The 16409-nt window shown below is 46.8% G+C and overlaps 1 protein-coding gene across 1 annotated transcript in view; it reads right to left on the reverse strand.

The window, feature by feature from the left end:
* Positions 1-16409, reverse strand: part of LOC132567445 (nuclear receptor ROR-beta-like) — a 48175-nt gene that overhangs the window by 14925 nt on the left and 16841 nt on the right. The window contains exons 2-4 of the mRNA XM_060233121.1: positions 14191-14353; positions 9067-9208; positions 1555-1968 (exon numbers count right to left, since the gene is read on the reverse strand). Coding sequence (XP_060089104.1) covers positions 1555-1968; positions 9067-9208; positions 14191-14353 — 719 coding nt within the window. The remainder of the gene's footprint in view (positions 1-1554; positions 1969-9066; positions 9209-14190; positions 14354-16409) is intronic.

Genomic DNA, 16409 nt, shown 5'->3' on the forward strand with positions numbered 1-16409 from the left:
TGTCAAACATGCGGCCCAGGGGCCAAATCAGCCCCCTGGAGGACTCCTATCAGGCCCCCCGAGCAACTACCTGTCACCCGCCTCCTTCTCCCTATATCTTGCCTCCTTCTGCATCACAGTTTGCTTTGCAACGCTTGCTCAATCGCACAGGAGCCACAGAGCAAAACCTCTGTTCTCTCCATTGGCTGAGGCTCCTCTTTTGGGGGAAAAGCAGCGCTTTCTTTGCCAGGCTCTCTCAGTCACACAGCAAAGCTGCTGAGCCAAGCCTCTCTTCCTTCTGTTGGCTGAGGCTCCTGCTCCTCCTGGTCCCCTAGGATGCTTCCAGTCCCTGTTGCAAATCTTTGCTCTCGCTAGGGTTGCCAATCCCCAGGTGGGGGCGGGGGATCCCCCGGTTAAGAGGCCCTCCCCCTGCTTTTGGGTCATCAGAAAGAAGGGGGAGGAAAATGTCTTCTGGGCATTCCATTATTCCCTATAGAGGCCAATTCTCATAGGGAATAATGGAGAATTGATCTGCGGGTATCGGGGGCTCTGTGGGAGCTGTTTTTTGAAGAAGAGGCACCAAATTTGCAGCATAGCATCCAGTACACAGTTTCATGCGGTCCCGTTCTATGAGCCCCCAAAGAAGGTGCCCCTAAACATTATTTCCTATGGAAGGAATGCATTTAAAAAGTCATGCGGTCCCTTTAAACATGATGGCCAGAACTCCCTTTGGAGTTCAATGATGCTTGTCACACCCTTGTTCCTGGCTCCACCCCCAATGTCTCCTGGCTCCACCCCCAAAGCCTCCTGGCCCCACCCCCAAAGTCCCCAGATATTTCTTGAATTGGTCTTGGCAACCCTATTTCCAATGGAGGGGAGGCATTTAAAAGGTGTGATGGCCAGAACGCCCTTTGGGGTTCAATGATGCTTGTCACAACCTTGGTCCTGGCTCCACCCCCAAAATCCCCAGATATTTCTTGAATTGGACTTGGCAACCCTATTTCCAATGGAGGGGAGGCATTTAAAAGGTGTGATGGCCAGAACGCCCTTTGGGGTTCAATGATGCTTGTCACAACCTTGGTCCTGGCTCCACCCCCAAAATCCCCAGGTATTTCTTGAATTGGACTTGGCAACCCTATTTCCAATGGAGGGGAGGCATTTAAAAGGTGTGATGGCCAGAACGCCCTTTGGGGTTCAATGATGCTTGTCACAACCTTGGTCCTGGCTCCACCCCCAAAATCCCCAGATATTTCTTGAATTGGACTTGGCAACCCTATTTCCAATGGAGGGGAGGCATTTAAAAGGTGTGATGGCCAGAACGCCCTTTGGGGTTCAATGATGCTTGTCACAACCTTGGTCCTGCCTCCACCCCCAAAATCCCCAGATATTTCTTGAATTGGACTTGGCAACCCTATTTCCAATGGAGGGGAGGCATTTAAAAGGTGTGATGGCCAGAACGCCCTTTGGAGTTCAGTGATGCTTCTTACAACCTTGCTCCCGGCTCCACCCCCAAGGTCTCCTGGCTCCACCCCCAACGTCCCCAGATATTTCTTGAATTGGACTTGGCAACCCTACCGATCTCCGTCCCGGAAACGTCCGAGACCAATGGGCTGCTCTCGAGGGGGCCGTGGGCGTAGAAGGCGGGGTCCAGCACCAGCTCGTAAATGGATTCCTGTTTAATGAACTTGGCATCGCTGAGGTCAACGCTGGACTGGTCGGGCGACGGCTGGGCTGAGGTCAAGAGGTCAAGGTTGTAGTAATTGCTGTTCCCATCCGGGGTCAAAGGGAAGTCAAAAAGGAAGCCGTCGGAGAGCATGGAGATGTCGTCCAGGTCGGAGAGGCCGCTGCTCACGCTGGTGGTGTAGACTCGAGACAAGGTCTCCGGCTCTTCCTTGGCTTCTCCGCTCTGCTCTTGACTCTGCTGGTGTTTTTGCACCTCGGCGTAAAGACTGTCCCGTTGCTTCTTAGACATGCGGCCAAACTTCACCGCTGCAATCCGAAACGAAGGGGGGGGGGGACAGTGAGAATCATAGAATCATGGAAGGGACCTCCAGGGTCATCTAGCCCAACCCCCTGCACAATGCAAGAAACTCACAAATCCTTCCCCCTAAATTTACAGGATCTTCATTGCTGTCAGATGGCCATCCAGCCTCTGTTGAAAAACCTCCAAGGAAGGTGAGAGAAAATGTCCAGAAAAGGGCAACTAGAATGATTAAAAGTTTGGAACACTTTCCCTATGAAGAAAGGTTAAAAGGCTTGGGGCTCTTTAGCTTGGAGAAATGTCGACTGCGGGGTGACGTGATAGAGGTTTACAAGATTATGCATGGGATGGAGAAAGTAGAGAAAGAAGTCCTTTTCTCCCTTTCTCACAATACAAGAACTCATGAGCATTCAATGAAATTGCTGAGCAGTCAGGTTAAAACAGATAAAAGGAAGTACTTCTTCACCCAAAGGGTGATTAACATGTGGAATCCACTGCCACAGGAGATGGTGGCAGCTACAAGCATAGCCAGCTTCAAGAGGGGATTGGATAAAAATATGGAGCAGAGGTCCATCAGTGGCTATTAGCCACAGTGTGTGTGTGTGTGTCTGTGTGTATATATATATAATTTTTTTGGCCACTGTGTGACACAGAGTGTTGGACTGGATGGGCCATTGGCCTGATCCAACATGGCTTCTCTTATGTTCTTATGAACTACTTCAGTATTTAAAACAATTTATTAATAACATATGGTAACAATGTCAAATTATATCGTTACAATCCCTAACCCATATGATATTTTTTCTAATCCCCCCTCCCTCCTTTTCTAGACTTCCGCCAATGTTATATACTTAAGTTCACTTATAAAGGTACCCTTAACCCATCAAAGTTCAATTTCCCTTTTTCTTAAATTCATTGTTAAAAGATTGCCCAATGTCCTTTCAAATTCCACTCTTTTTCTATATGTTCTCTAAATTTCTTCCATTTCCTCTTAAACACTTCCAAATCATAGTCTCTTAAAATTCTTGTTAGTTTATCCATCTCACTCCATGATAAAACTTTCACAATCCAGTCCCAATTTTCTGGAATTTTTTCTTGTTTCCATAACTGCGCATATAATGTCCTAGCAGCTGAGAGCAAGTACCAAATTAAAGTTCTATCTTCTTTTGGAAATTTTTTTATTTGTAGTCCCAATAAAAAAGTCTCTGCTACTTTCTTAAAACCATATCCCAAAATTTGCGATATTTCTTGTTGTATCATCTGCCAAAACTTTTTCACTTTTCCACAAGTCCACCACATATGGTAAAAAGAACCTTCATGTTTCTAACATTTCCAACATCTATCCGACATCTTTTTACTCATCTTTGCCAGTTTTTTCGGAGTCATATACCACCTATACATCATCTTGAAACAGTTCTCTTTAATACTCTGACATGTTGATATTTTCATCGAGTTCTTCCAAAGATATTCCCATGTATCCATTTGTATTTCCTTGTTTATATTAATTGCCCATTTAATCATTTGAGATTTTACTACTTCTTCTGTAGACCATTTCAACAATAATTTATATATTTTCGATATTAATTTTTCATTATCTCCAAGCAGAACCCTTTCCAATTCCGTTTGCTCACTTCTAATTCCAACAGATTTAATATCATTTTCCATCAAGCTTTTTATTTGTTGCATTTGAAACCAGTCATACTTGTTGTTTAACTCTTCTGCAGATTTTAATTCAACTTTATCACCTTGAATCTTTAGCAGTTGGTTATATGACATCCTTCTCTCTTCATCAGATTCAGCTGTTATTTTTATTACTTCTGCTGGCACTATCCAAAGCGGCTTTTTTTCATCGCCATATTTCTTATATTTTATCCACGTATTTAGTAAATTATTTCTAATATAATGGTGAGAAAAAAGACCGTCCATCTTATTTTCCCCATAGTACATATAAGCATGCCAGCCGAGTTTATTCCCATGAGCTTCTAACAATAAAAGTTTTTTTATTTAACAGCATTATCCAATCCTTTATCCATGTCAAACAAACTGCATCATGGTACAGTCTTAAATCTGGAAGATGAAAACCTCCCCTCTCCTTAGCATCTGTTAAAATTTTCATCTTAATCCTTGGTTTCTTCCCAGCCCATACAAATTCAGAAATCTTCCTTTGCCATTTGTTAAATTGTTTGCTATCTTTCACAATCGGAATAGTTTGGAACAAATACATTATTCTTGGCAAAATATTCATCTTAACTGCAGCAATCCTACCCAACAAAGACAAATTAAGTCTATTCCATTTCATCATATCTTTGTCCATCTTGCACCATAACTTTTCATAATTGTTTTTATACAAATCGATATTCTTCATAGTTATTTCTAGACCTAAATATTTAACTTTAGGAGTAACTTCACATCCCATCAAAATCTGCAATTCTTTCTATTTGGTTGCATATTTTTGCATAAAAATTTCGACTTCTCTTTATTTATATATAGTCCTGCCATTTCTCCGTATTCTTTTATCTTAGCTATCAACAAAGGTATCACTTGGATCGGATTCTCAGTTATGAACACAATGTCATCTGCAAATGCTTTATATTTATAAGAAAATCCTCTAATTTTCAATCCTTCTATCTCTTTATCATCTTGTATTTGCCTTAACAAAATTTCAAGAGTCATTATAAACAACAATGGTGAAAGCGGACATCCTTGTCTTGTACCTTTGCTCACCTTCATTTCTTTTGTAAGGTCTGCATTTATACACAATTTTGCATATTGATCCGTGTATATTGCTTTCATCATTCTTATAAAATATTCTCCCAGATTTATTTTTTCCATTACTGCAAACATAAAGTCCTAGTTCAAATTATCAAAGGCTTTTTCTGCATCCACAAAAAATAATGCCGCCTCTTTTTCTGGGTGTTTCTCATAATATTCTACAATATTTACAACAGTTCTTACATTGTCTCTTATTTGCCTTTTAGGGAGAAATCCCGCTTGATCTTCCTTTATAAAGTTAATCAAATATTGCTTAAGTCGTTCTGCCAAGATTCTTGTGTAAATCTTATAATTATTATTTAGTAATGAAATTGGTCTATAGTTCTTTACATTTGTGACATCTCTATCTTCCTTGGGGATCAACGAAATTACAGCTTCTTTCCAAGTATTTGGAATTTCCCCTTTTATTCTTATCGTATTCAACAATTTTTGCAATTTTGGTACTATCTCATCTTTAAGAGTTTTATAAAATTTATTTGTATATCCATCCGACCCAGGAGCCTTGCCTATTTTCATTACATTTATTGCTGCTTCAATTTCAATTTTTTCTATTGGGTCATTCAAAATCTTTTTCATATACTCAGTCAGGGGTGCTATCTTAATATTTTGTAGATACTCTTCCATTTTTTCTTTTTTGATTTTCACACCTTTAAATAATTTGCATAATATTTTAAAAATTCTCTTTTAATTCCTTCTTGATCGACTATCTCTTTTCCATTTGCCACAATTTTGTTAATAATTTTATTTTCTTTCTTTTTCTTCAGTTGCCAAGCTAAATACTTCCCAGGTTGGTTCGCACCTTCAAACGATTTCTGTTGCAAACTTTTAAAGTTCCATTCTAGTTCTTTATTTAACAAATGTCTTACTTGGGATTGTAGTATTGTAATTTCCCTTATTAATTTCTTTTTCCCTGGTCTTTTTCTTAATTCCCCTTCTTTTTTCTTTATTTCATTTTGTATATCTAACATCTGCTTTTCTTTGGCCCTCTTATCTTTATTATTCAATGTGATTAATAGTCCTCTCATTACTGCTTTATAAGTATCCCAAACCATCTGGAATTCTATATCATCGGTATCATTTATTTGAAAGAACGCTGTAGTTTCCTTTTCTAGAAAAGTCACAATATCTTTATCTTGTAGCAAGTCCTCATTTATTCTCCATCTTCTTGTTTTCTTTTGCAATTTTGTAATCCAACATATTGGGTTATGATCTGCACAAACCTTTGGTAGAATCTCCACTTTTCTAGTTATGAGGCCCAAGCTTTTAGAGCCCCATAACATATCTATTCTGGAAAAAGAATTATGTCTTGCTGAAAAGAAAGTGTAGTCTCTTACTTCAGGATTAAATTTTCTCCAAATATCCTCCAAGCTTTCTTGTTTGACCAACTCAAAAAATGATTTTGGCAGTCTTCCTTCTTTATCATTTCTCTTTTGGCCCAATCTATCTATATTATTTTGTATTGTTCCATTAAAATCACCCATCATCAGAATCTGGTCATATGACAATTCATCCAACTGTTGATTAATGTCTTTTAAAAAAGTATCTTTCGCTCTATTGGGCGCATATAATCCTAATAACAACGTTTTGTTTGCATCCATCATCACTTCCACTGCTATATATCTTCCATCTTTATCTTTAAATATCAATTTTGGTTCTAATTGTTCTTTAATATAAAAGACCACACCCCTTTTCTTTTGATCCGCCAATGAGAAAAATTCCAATCCCAATTGTTTATTCCACAAAAATTTGTAATCCTTTTGTTGTATATGAACTTCCTGTAAACAAATTATATTACATTTTTTCTTTTTAATCCAATGAAATGTTGTTTTTCGTTTTTGTGGTGAATTTAGTCAATTTATATACCAAGATAATAACTTGTACTCCATTATGATGCAGCATCTTCATTCTCTTAAAAAAAACCTGTACATCTCTTGCTCGTTCCTTATTGTAACCCTTCTTCTACGTTGTTCAAAGCCCAAACCCTCGGGTAGTATCCATCTGTATCTCGTGCCCTCTGCACGCAGCTTCTCTGTTAGTCTCTTGTATTTCTTCCTGTCATTTATCACTTGTCTTGGCAGCTCTTTCATTATTTTGACTCTACTCCCTTTTACTGTATTATGAACTACTTCAGTAATTCTTCTTTGGAGTGTTAAATACCATAGAATAAAATCCAATTTTAATAAGGAATTTGTTGCCTTTCCTATGTTCCTTTCAGTCCTGATTACTGTTAGTAAAAACACCACCGACTGAGCAAAATTGCTATGAGGCCACCGGACGTGCTCACAGACATTAATATACCATCCATTACACTCACAATAGTGCATGAAAAGCACCAATCAGTAGCGTGCACACAGGGACTACAATTAATTCAGTCATTTCACGAATAACCAGGACTAGAGAGCCAGTTTGGTGTAGTGGTTAACTGCGCAGACTCTTATCTGGGAGAACCAGGTTTGATTCCCCACTCCTCCACTTGCACCTGCTGGAATGGCCTTGGGTCAGCCAGAGCTCTGGCAGAGGTTGTCCTTGAAAGGGCAGCTGCTGTGAGAGTCCTCCCAGCCCCACCCACCTCACGGGGGGGTCTGTTGTGGAGGAGGAAGGGAAAGGAGATTGTAGGCCGCTCTGAGACTCTGTCCTTGAAAGGGCAGCTTCTGTGAGAGCCCTCTCAGCCCCACCCACCTCACAGGGTGTCTGTTGTGGGGGAGGAAGGGAAAGGAGATTGTGAGCCGCTCTGAGTCTCTGATCCAGAGAGAAGGGCGGGGTATAAATCTGCAGTCGTCGTCTTCTTTTTGAGCAGGAACGCAATTCCAGCTGGCATGGCATCAGGGGGTGTGGCCTAATTTTCAAATGAGTTCCTGCTGGGCTTCTTCTACAAAAAAGCCCTGTGTGAAACTATAGTGATGTCATGGGGTGTGGCCTAATGCAAATAGGTTCCTGCTAGGCTTTTTCTACCGAAAAGCCCTGCCACTAACCAGGGAGTAAGTACGGCACATAAATGCTCAGAAGAATATCATGAGAGCCGCTTTTCGGAGAAAGCCGTCTTTTTCGCTTTTGTGCACAAATCTGTCTGGGTTCCATCCAGTTATAATGACATGAAGCAGGCATGGTCTACCGAAACACAGCTACGACTACGGACTTGCGTCTCAAGCCGTCCAATACACAAGCTGTTTAATTATCGTGTTCCAAGAAAACGGACATTCTCAGTATATGAACTACACAGTCTGGAAACTCTGTTGATCTGATAATATTTTGGAACATGGGTGAACATAGGAACATTTAAGCTGCCTTATACTGAATCAGATCCTCAGGGGTCCATCAAAGTCAGTCTTGTCTACTCAGACTGGCAGCGGCTCTCCAGGGTCTCAAGCAGAGGTTTTTCATGCCTATTTGCCTAGACCCTTTTTAGTTGGAGATGCCGGGGATTGAACCTGGGACCTCCTGCTTACCAAGCAGATGATCTGCCACTGAGCCACCGTCCACAGGGGTGGCCAAACTTGCTTAATGTAAGAGCCATATAGAATAAATATCAGATGTTTGAGAGCTGCAAGACAGGAAGGAAGGAAGTAGGGAAGGAAGGAAGGGAAGGGAAGGGAAGGGAGGGGAGGAAGGGAGGAAGGAAGGAAGGAAGGGAGGAAGGAAGGGAGGAAGGAAGGAAAGAAGGAAGGAAGGAAGGAAGGAAGGAAGGAAGGAAGGAAGGAAGGAAGGAAGGAAGGAAGGAAGGAAGGAAGGGAGGGAGGGAGGGAGGGAGGGAGGAAGAGAGAGAGGGAGGGAGGGAGGGAGAGGGAAGGGAGGGAGGAAGGGAGGGAGAGAGAGAGAGGGAGAAAGGAAGGAGGGAAGGGAGGGAGGGAGGAAGGAAGGAAGAGAGAGAGGGAGGGAGGAAGGAAGAGAGAGAGGGAGGGAGAAAGGAAGGAAGGAGGGAAGGAAGGGAGGGAGGGAGAGGGAAGGAAGGGAGGGAGGAAGGAAGGAGGGAGGAAGAAAGGGAGAGAGGGAGAAAGGAGGGAGGGAGGAGAGAGAAGGGAGGAAGGAAGGAAGTAGGGAGGGAAGGAAGAAAGGAAGAGAGGAAGAGAGGGAGGGAGGGAGGGAGGAAGGAAGGAAGGATGGAAGGAAGGAAAATATGTGGGGAGGAGGGAGGGAGAGAGAGGTGCATTCACTGAGCCAGTGTGATATAAAGAGAGAAATGCCTTCTCCAGGCTGGCTGATGGAGCGGTGGGGGCTCTGAGAGCCACACAAGATGTGTGAAAGAGCCATATACAGCTCCCGAGCCACAGTTAGGCCACCCCTTTTCTGGAACAACTGAGCATTTCTATGCCCTCCCCTGTGAAGTGAAGACTCACCGTCCCGGGACATTCCCAAGGCCAGGCATTTCTGCAAGCGGCAGTGCTGACATCGGTTGCGGTTGGTCCGGTCGATGAGGCAGTTCCTTTGGCGCGAGCAAGAGTAGGTGGCATTATTCTGTTGGCTTCTGCGGAAGAATCCCTGGAGAGGGAACAGGAGTGTGTGAGGGGAGAGTGAGATTAGCTGCTTCCAAGATGGCTTGTAAAACCGAACTTTTTAAACAGGCCTATAACAATTTCGATCCCGGCGGAAGCTGGTTCAGGTCGCCGGCTCCAGGTTGACTCGGCCTTCCATCCTTCCGAGGTCGGTCAAAGGAGTCCCCAGCTTGCGTAGAGGACTGGGGAAGGCAGTGGCAAACCACCCCGTGTAAAACGTCTGCCGTGAAAACGTGAAAGCAACATCACCCCAGAGTCAGAAACGACTGGTGCTTGCACAGGGGACTACCTTTTTTTTTTTAATAACAACTAGGGGAGAAGGCTAACGCTTCTTTGCTGCTGGGCAACGCCACCAGAAGGACCACCAACAGATAAATAGAAGATCCAATACAATCTGATCAGCCTGCGCTTTAAGATTCTGCATAGCACCGATATCTCGTTTAAAATTGTAAATCGGTCATGTTTTATCGTTTTATACCTGCAACTGAGGCCTTGGTTTTATTATGACTCTTAGCCGCCCTGAGTCCGTTTTGGAATGGGCAGGATGTAAATCGAAAGTAAATAAATAAAATAAATGGGCCAAGGGGCTGTCGGGATATCGAAAGCCACCACACAGCAGATCACATGATAAAACGTTGCCTCGACTGTACTACTCTACAGATGTGTCTTTTTTTTTTTAAGTTCCTTGCGGGGAGGGGGTAGGATTTCCCTGCATGAAGAAAATTAGACTGTAAGGGAGATGCCTAGGCTAGAACAAGCAAGGAGAGTTTTATTTTTTAAAAAAGAAAAAACAACAATTGAAAATTAAAATACTCATAATGATATAGAGGATTATTTAATTTGGTTACTCCTTCATGTGTGGTCTGAAGACAAGTGATATTCTTATTGGATCCGTCCCAGAGGCGGAATTCTAGCAGGAGCTCCTTTGCATATTAGGCCGCACCCCTCTGATGCAGCCAATCCTCCAAGAGCTTCCAGGGCTCTTCTTACAGGGCCTACCGCAAGCTTCAGAAGGATTGGCTACATCAGAGGGGTGTGGCCTAATACGCAAAGCAGCTCCTGCTAAAATTCCACCCCCAATCAGGCCTAACTCTGGGCCTTTCTGCAATTTCATTTTCCTTGCTTGTGTGTTCATATTGCGGGGAGGTATCTGTTCTGCATGTATTTTATTTTATTTGTTTATTTAATCAAATTTATATCCCGCCCTCCCCTGGTGGGCTTAGGCTTCCCAAACCTCCCGCTCTGGCGGGAGACTTCTGGGTTCGCAGCCTCATCTCCCGCTCTTCAAAACTCTGGAAGCGGGGGTGGGGGTGGAGGGGGGGGGAGAACATACCTTTAGGCTTCATGTTGTAGAGCTCCTGAGCCGTTTGCAAAATGTCTGCCCCTTTAAGGCTGGGCAAGAAGCAGGAAGCAGAAAGGGCTTCTGAGAACGGCCCCTCCCTTTCTTCTGCTTTCGTTTTCACAGGAAGTAGAGTTGTCTGGAGGAAGATCTGGTAAGTGTGTGTGTGTGTGTGAGAGGGAGGGGGCAGGGGATTCCCTAGTTTGGAGCTCCTCCCCCCCTTTAGAAAGCGTGGGGGGGAGGGAAATGTCTACTAGGCACTCTATTATTCCCTATGGAGAACGATTCCCATAGGGAATAATAGGAAATTGATCCGTGGGTATTGGGGGCTCTGGGGTGGCTATTTTTTGAGGTAGAGGCACCAAATTTTTAGTATAGCATCTAGTGCCTCTCCCCAAAATACCCCCCAAGTTTCAAAACGATTGGACCAGAGGGTCCAATTCTATGAGCCCCAAAATATGGTGCCCCTATCCTTAATTATTTCCTATGGAAGAAAGGCATTTTAAAAGGTGTGCTGTCTCTTTAAATGTGATGGCCAGAACTCCCTTGGAGTTCAATTATGCTTGTCACATCCTTGTTCTTGGCTCCACCCCCAATGTCTCCTGGCTCCACCCCCAAAGTCTCCTGGCTCCACCCCCAAAGTCTCCAGATTTTTCTTTAATTGGACTTGGCAACCCTAGCCGCAGCGGCGGCAGCACTGGCGGCGGCTGCCGCTTGTGTCTGTGCCCGGGGCCAGCCCGGGCCAGCGGCAACAGCGGCGGCGGCGGGACTGGCCCACTGGCGGCGGCTGCCGCTTGTGTCTGTGCCCGGGGCCGGCCCGGGCCAGCGGCAACAGCGGCGGCGGCGGGACTGGCCCACTGGCGGCGGCTGCCGCTTGTGTCTGTGCCCGGGGCCGGCCCGGGCCAGCGGCAACAGCGGCGGCGGCGGGACTGGCCCACTGGCGGCGGCTGCTGCTTGTGTCTGTTCCCGGGGCCGGCTCGGCCCGGGTCAGCAGGAACAGCGGCGGTGGCGGCACTGGCCCACTGGCGGCTGCTGCTGCTTGTGTCTGTGCCCAAGGCCGGGCCCGGGCCAGCGGCAGCAGCGGCGGCGGCGACACTGGCGGCGGCTGCCGCTTGTGTCTGTGCCCGGGGCCGGCCCGGGCCAGCGGCAACAGCGGCGGCGGGACTGGCCCACTGGCGGCGGCTGCCGCTTGTGTCTGTGCCCGGGGCCGGCCCGGGCCAGCGGCAACAGCGGCGGCGGCGGGACTGGCCCACTGGCGGCGGCTGCTGCTTGTGTCTGTTCCCGGGGCCGGCTCGGCCCGGGTCAGCAGGAACAGCGGCGGTGGCGGCACTGGCCCACTGGCGGCTGCTGCTGCTTGTGTCTGTGCCCAAGGCCGGGCCCGGGCCAGCGGCAGCAGCGGCGGCGGCGACACTGGCGGCGGCTGCCGCTTGTGTCTGTGCCCGGGGGCCGGCCCGGGCCAGCGGCAACAGCGGCGGCGGGACTGGCCCACTGGCGGCGGCTGCCGCTTGTGTCTGTGCCCGGGGCCGGCCCGGGCCAGCGGCAACAGCGGCGGCAGCGGGACTGGCCCACTGGCGGCGGCTGCTGCTTGTGTCTGTTCCCGGGGCCGGCTCGGCCCGGGTCAGCAGGAACAGCGGCGGCACTGGCCCACTGGCGGCTGCTGCTGCTTGTGTCTGTGCCCGGGGCCGGCTCGGCCCGGGCCAGCGGCAACGGCGGCGGCAATGGCGGCGGCTGCTGCTGCCTGTGTCTGTGCCCGGACCGGCAGCAGCGGCGGCGCTGGTGTTGCTGCGGCGGCCCTGTGAGGGGGAAGCGCCGTCCCTCCCCCCCCCCCCGCCTCCAGATTTTTGGAGAGCGGGAGAGGAGGCTGCGAAACCGGGGGTCCCCCGCCAGGGCGGGGGATTTGGGAAGCCTAGCTGCGGCCCAAGTTACAGGCTCCGAGGAGAGCGGCAGAGGGTCTCCTCTGAGCAAGTTGTGATGGAAGCCAGCAATGAGACCTGCTGGCCAGCCTGGCCCCACACCCTGTTGTTGCTTCTCCCCCACTCAATGAGTTGCTACTAGTCTTTCCTTTTGGTCAAGGGAGGACAATTACCGTAAGTTGGCATTGATGAGAGGATATGTTTTGCCTACACTCTTCTGGAAGTGGCACCCTGGGGGTACAAAAAAAGGACACTATTTATCTTGCCTCAGGTTGTAGCTTGGAAAAGGCATCAGAGCCAGAGCCCCTGCGGATGTTCTTGATAGCAAAATGTAAGTAAATACCTGCCACTCCAGTTAAACCCCTGCAGGGACGTAGTCTGGACAAATTCTCCCCCCCCCCCCCCGGCCGGGTGAAAATGCATCGCAGAAATATGCTAAACAAATCAACTGCAGATTCCCTTTGGTCTGTGTCTTGAAAAATGGCGGCTAATGATGTTTTCGGGATTTTGGTGGGTTTCTTCATCCCCTTCCCATCTTCAAATGCTTCTTTATTCCGTAATTACATTGTTTATGGCACTGGTATTATCTTCTGGGACTTTGGTATTGCTGTTTTAATCTGCTGTTTGCGCCAGCTGGTTTTATGGCTGTGTTCTCTTTTGATCCTTCTGGTTTTGTTTTTTTTAAATACAGGTTTTATGTCTTACTAGAAGTTGTTGTTGCCAGTTGCTATTTTGAGGCCTTGGAGAGCATGTGCCCCCCCCCCCCCCAGTTTTTGGAAATATCCCAGTGGGGTCTTAAGTGCCATGAGCAGCCAGAAGGCAGCCCCCCAAGGCTTGCTTCTTTACTGGCTCCTTGGTATGGTTCCTGTGGGAACCTTCTTTTTCCACCAGCACAACCATTCTCCCCCCACCCCCAGCTGAAGGGAACAGCAGAGAAGCCAGTAGACCTTATTTCTTGTTTTCCTTATGATCAAAATGACTCAGGTCAGTTTGGGTGAAATCTCCAAGTTCCTTCTGATCTCTGCCAAAGTGATTTGAGTCATTCTGGTTTTGAGGGAAACAGACTTGTAAAAGCCTTCTTTGGTCAAAGCAGAACAGAGCTGGGATCCTTTGGTCTGTACCAGTGTTCTCTCTAAGTTGAGTTAGTGTGAGCTAGCTCACAGTTTTTTAACCTCCAGCTCACACATTTTTGTCTTAGCTCAAGAAAAATGGCTCCAGAGAAAACTAATTTATGCAGTAGTTCGCAACTTTAATGCCAGTAGAAAGTAGAATTTTTGCTCACAAGACCCCACAGTATTGGTCTATACCCTCAGTTTGAGCGAAGTTGCCCTCAGCTTTGCTGGGCAGCCAAAGCTTTCATTTCCAAGTAGGCGAGTTTCCAGTGTAGCATGTTTCCAAGTCAACGTGGCTCTGTATACCGGTGTGTGTGTGTGTGATGGCCAGAACTCCCTTGAAGTTCAATTATGCTTGTCACACCCTTGCTCTCGGCTCCGCCCCCAGTCTCCTGGCTCCACCCCCAAAGACTCCTGGCTCCACCCCCAAAGTCCCCAGATATTTCTTAAATTGGACTTGGCAACCCTAACCTTGAAAGACACTGTCACCATATTTGGTGCCAACGAGTCCTATAAGTTAATTGCGCATATTGCTCATCCGTTGCGGGGTGGATCCGCTCCCGGAGAACAACCCAATTTCACAGCAGCCCCCCCCCCCACTTACCTTACATCCTTCGCAGGTGATAACACCGTAGTGGATCCCCGAAGATTTATCCCCGCATATTTTACAGGGGATCACTTCGATTTGCGCTGCAGGAAAGAGCGAAGGTTGAGGGGGAGGGGGGGCAGAGGAGAAAGACAAAAGGCCCACATTGTTAACTTCGTGCCTTCAAAAAGCTTCATGTGTGTATTATAAGCTATAAATTTAGACAGTGATATAATAATGAAAATAATTCAACCCAGATTCAATGTAAATGACAAAAAAAACCCTTTTAAATAACGTGATTACCACATACTATGTTCCTTAAATCGTTCAACTTGGGTGACTAAATTCAATAACATTCCAAAAAAAAAAATTGCACCTAAGCGCGCACACAATATTTCTACAGAATTTGATTCTATAAACAAAGTGCTTAGTGCAAAAAAAGTGCTTGTATAATAAAGTGCCGTAAGTCTCCCGGCTCCACCCCCAAAGTCCCCAGATATTTCTTGCATTGGGCTTGGCAACTCTAGGGAGGGTGTTCCACATCATTGGTGCTGCCACTGAGAAGGCCCTGTCCCTTGCAGACCACAGTCTCACTGTTTTATGATTGCTGCACTGCATACGTTTTAAAGACTTGCGGATTCTTCAGAGCTCAGCTAGTACTGAAATAAAGTTTCGATCAATCGATCCCCTTGAGAAAATGCTTGTTTTGGAGGATGGGCTCTATGAGATTATACTCCACTGAGGTCTCTTGCCTTTGCCAAACCATGCGCTCCATAAAGTCAATAGGGGTTGACAACCCTCCAAACAAGATTTTGGAGTTCCAGCACTCAAGGCCCTGACTCAAAAAGCGCAGTGTCTAGAATAATTTGGTTTCGACAATGAATTTTGCTTTGTTTTGGAATTTTAGCAAGCTTTGCAGGGCTGCTGTAAGGTGTTAGAGAGTGTTTGCCGAATGCTTTCGAGCATGCTGTAACCAACATTAATGACTGATCGATCCTTTTGGTTTCCTACAGCAACAAAAAATTGTGATCGGTCAAATATGAAGAGGAGTTGCAATTCAACTGGCACCCAGAAGATGGCGCTCAAGGACTTCAGGGAGATTGTGTCAGTGCAACTAGAAGGGGGAATAAAGGAAATCTTGGGTCTCATTCTTTCTCTCCAACCCCCTGGGTGGTAGGGTACAGGGCTATTTTTGTAGCAGGAACTCCTTTGCATATTAGGCCACACCTCCCAGATGTAGCCAATCCTCCAGGAGCCAGTTTGGTGTAGTGGTTAAGTGTGCGGACTCTTATCTGGGAGAACCGGGTTTGGGTCCCCACTCCTCCACTTGCAGCTGCTGGAATGGCCTTGGGTCAGCCATAGCTCTGGCAGAGGTTGTCCTTGAAAGGGCAGCTGCTGTGAGAACCCTCTCAGCCCCACCCACTTTCCAGGGTGTCTGTTCTGGGGAGGAAAAGAAATAGGAGATTGTAAGCCGCTCTGAGACTCTTCGGAGTGGAGGGTGGGATATAAATCCAATATCATCATCTTCTTCTACAGCAGGCCCTGTACGAAGAGCCCTGTAAGCTCTTGGAGGATTGGCTACATCAGGGGTGTGTGGCCTAATAGGCAATTGTTCCTGCTACAAAAATAGCCCTGTACCCTACTTATTGGGCCATGTCGGGCTGGGCCATATGTGTACCTGTTTAAGATTAGTTAGCAGAGATCAGGCAGCTCTGCTCCCCTCCCCCCTGCCTTCCCCAAGGGAGGAGCCTCAGGAAATGGAGAAGATAGAGGCTTTGCTCTGCAGCTCTGCTGTGCGATTGAGCAAGCCTGGCAAAGCAAGCTGTGATGCAGAAGGAAGCAAGAGAGCGGGAGAAGGAAGCAGATGGCAGCCAGTTGCTCGGGGGCCTGAGAGGAATCCTCTGGGGGCCTGATTTGGCCCCTAGGCCGCATGTTTGACACCCCTGGCTCAGAGCTTCCAAGATTAAACCTCACCGAGAGGGTAGGTTGGTTTCCCAAACCTCCGACAGCCAAAATGTGAATGCAGCAGTCGTACCCACAAAGCGGAAAGCAGAACTCCCTCTGGGCACCGAAGCACCACGAATCCAAACCACGCCACATGACTAAAAGGTTTGCAAAAACACTATTTCCAAGCGAGCGGTTGGATGTTTTGGCCCGCGTCACCTTGGCAAGGTGATTCACGCGACCTGGTTGCGAACAAATAAAACGAAGGCTGCGTGACCAAGGGCGACACACAT

The sequence above is a fragment of the Heteronotia binoei genome, chromosome 2 (assembly GCF_032191835.1).
Source record: "Heteronotia binoei isolate CCM8104 ecotype False Entrance Well chromosome 2, APGP_CSIRO_Hbin_v1, whole genome shotgun sequence".
In the NCBI taxonomy this organism is placed as follows: Eukaryota; Metazoa; Chordata; class Lepidosauria; order Squamata; family Gekkonidae; genus Heteronotia; species Heteronotia binoei.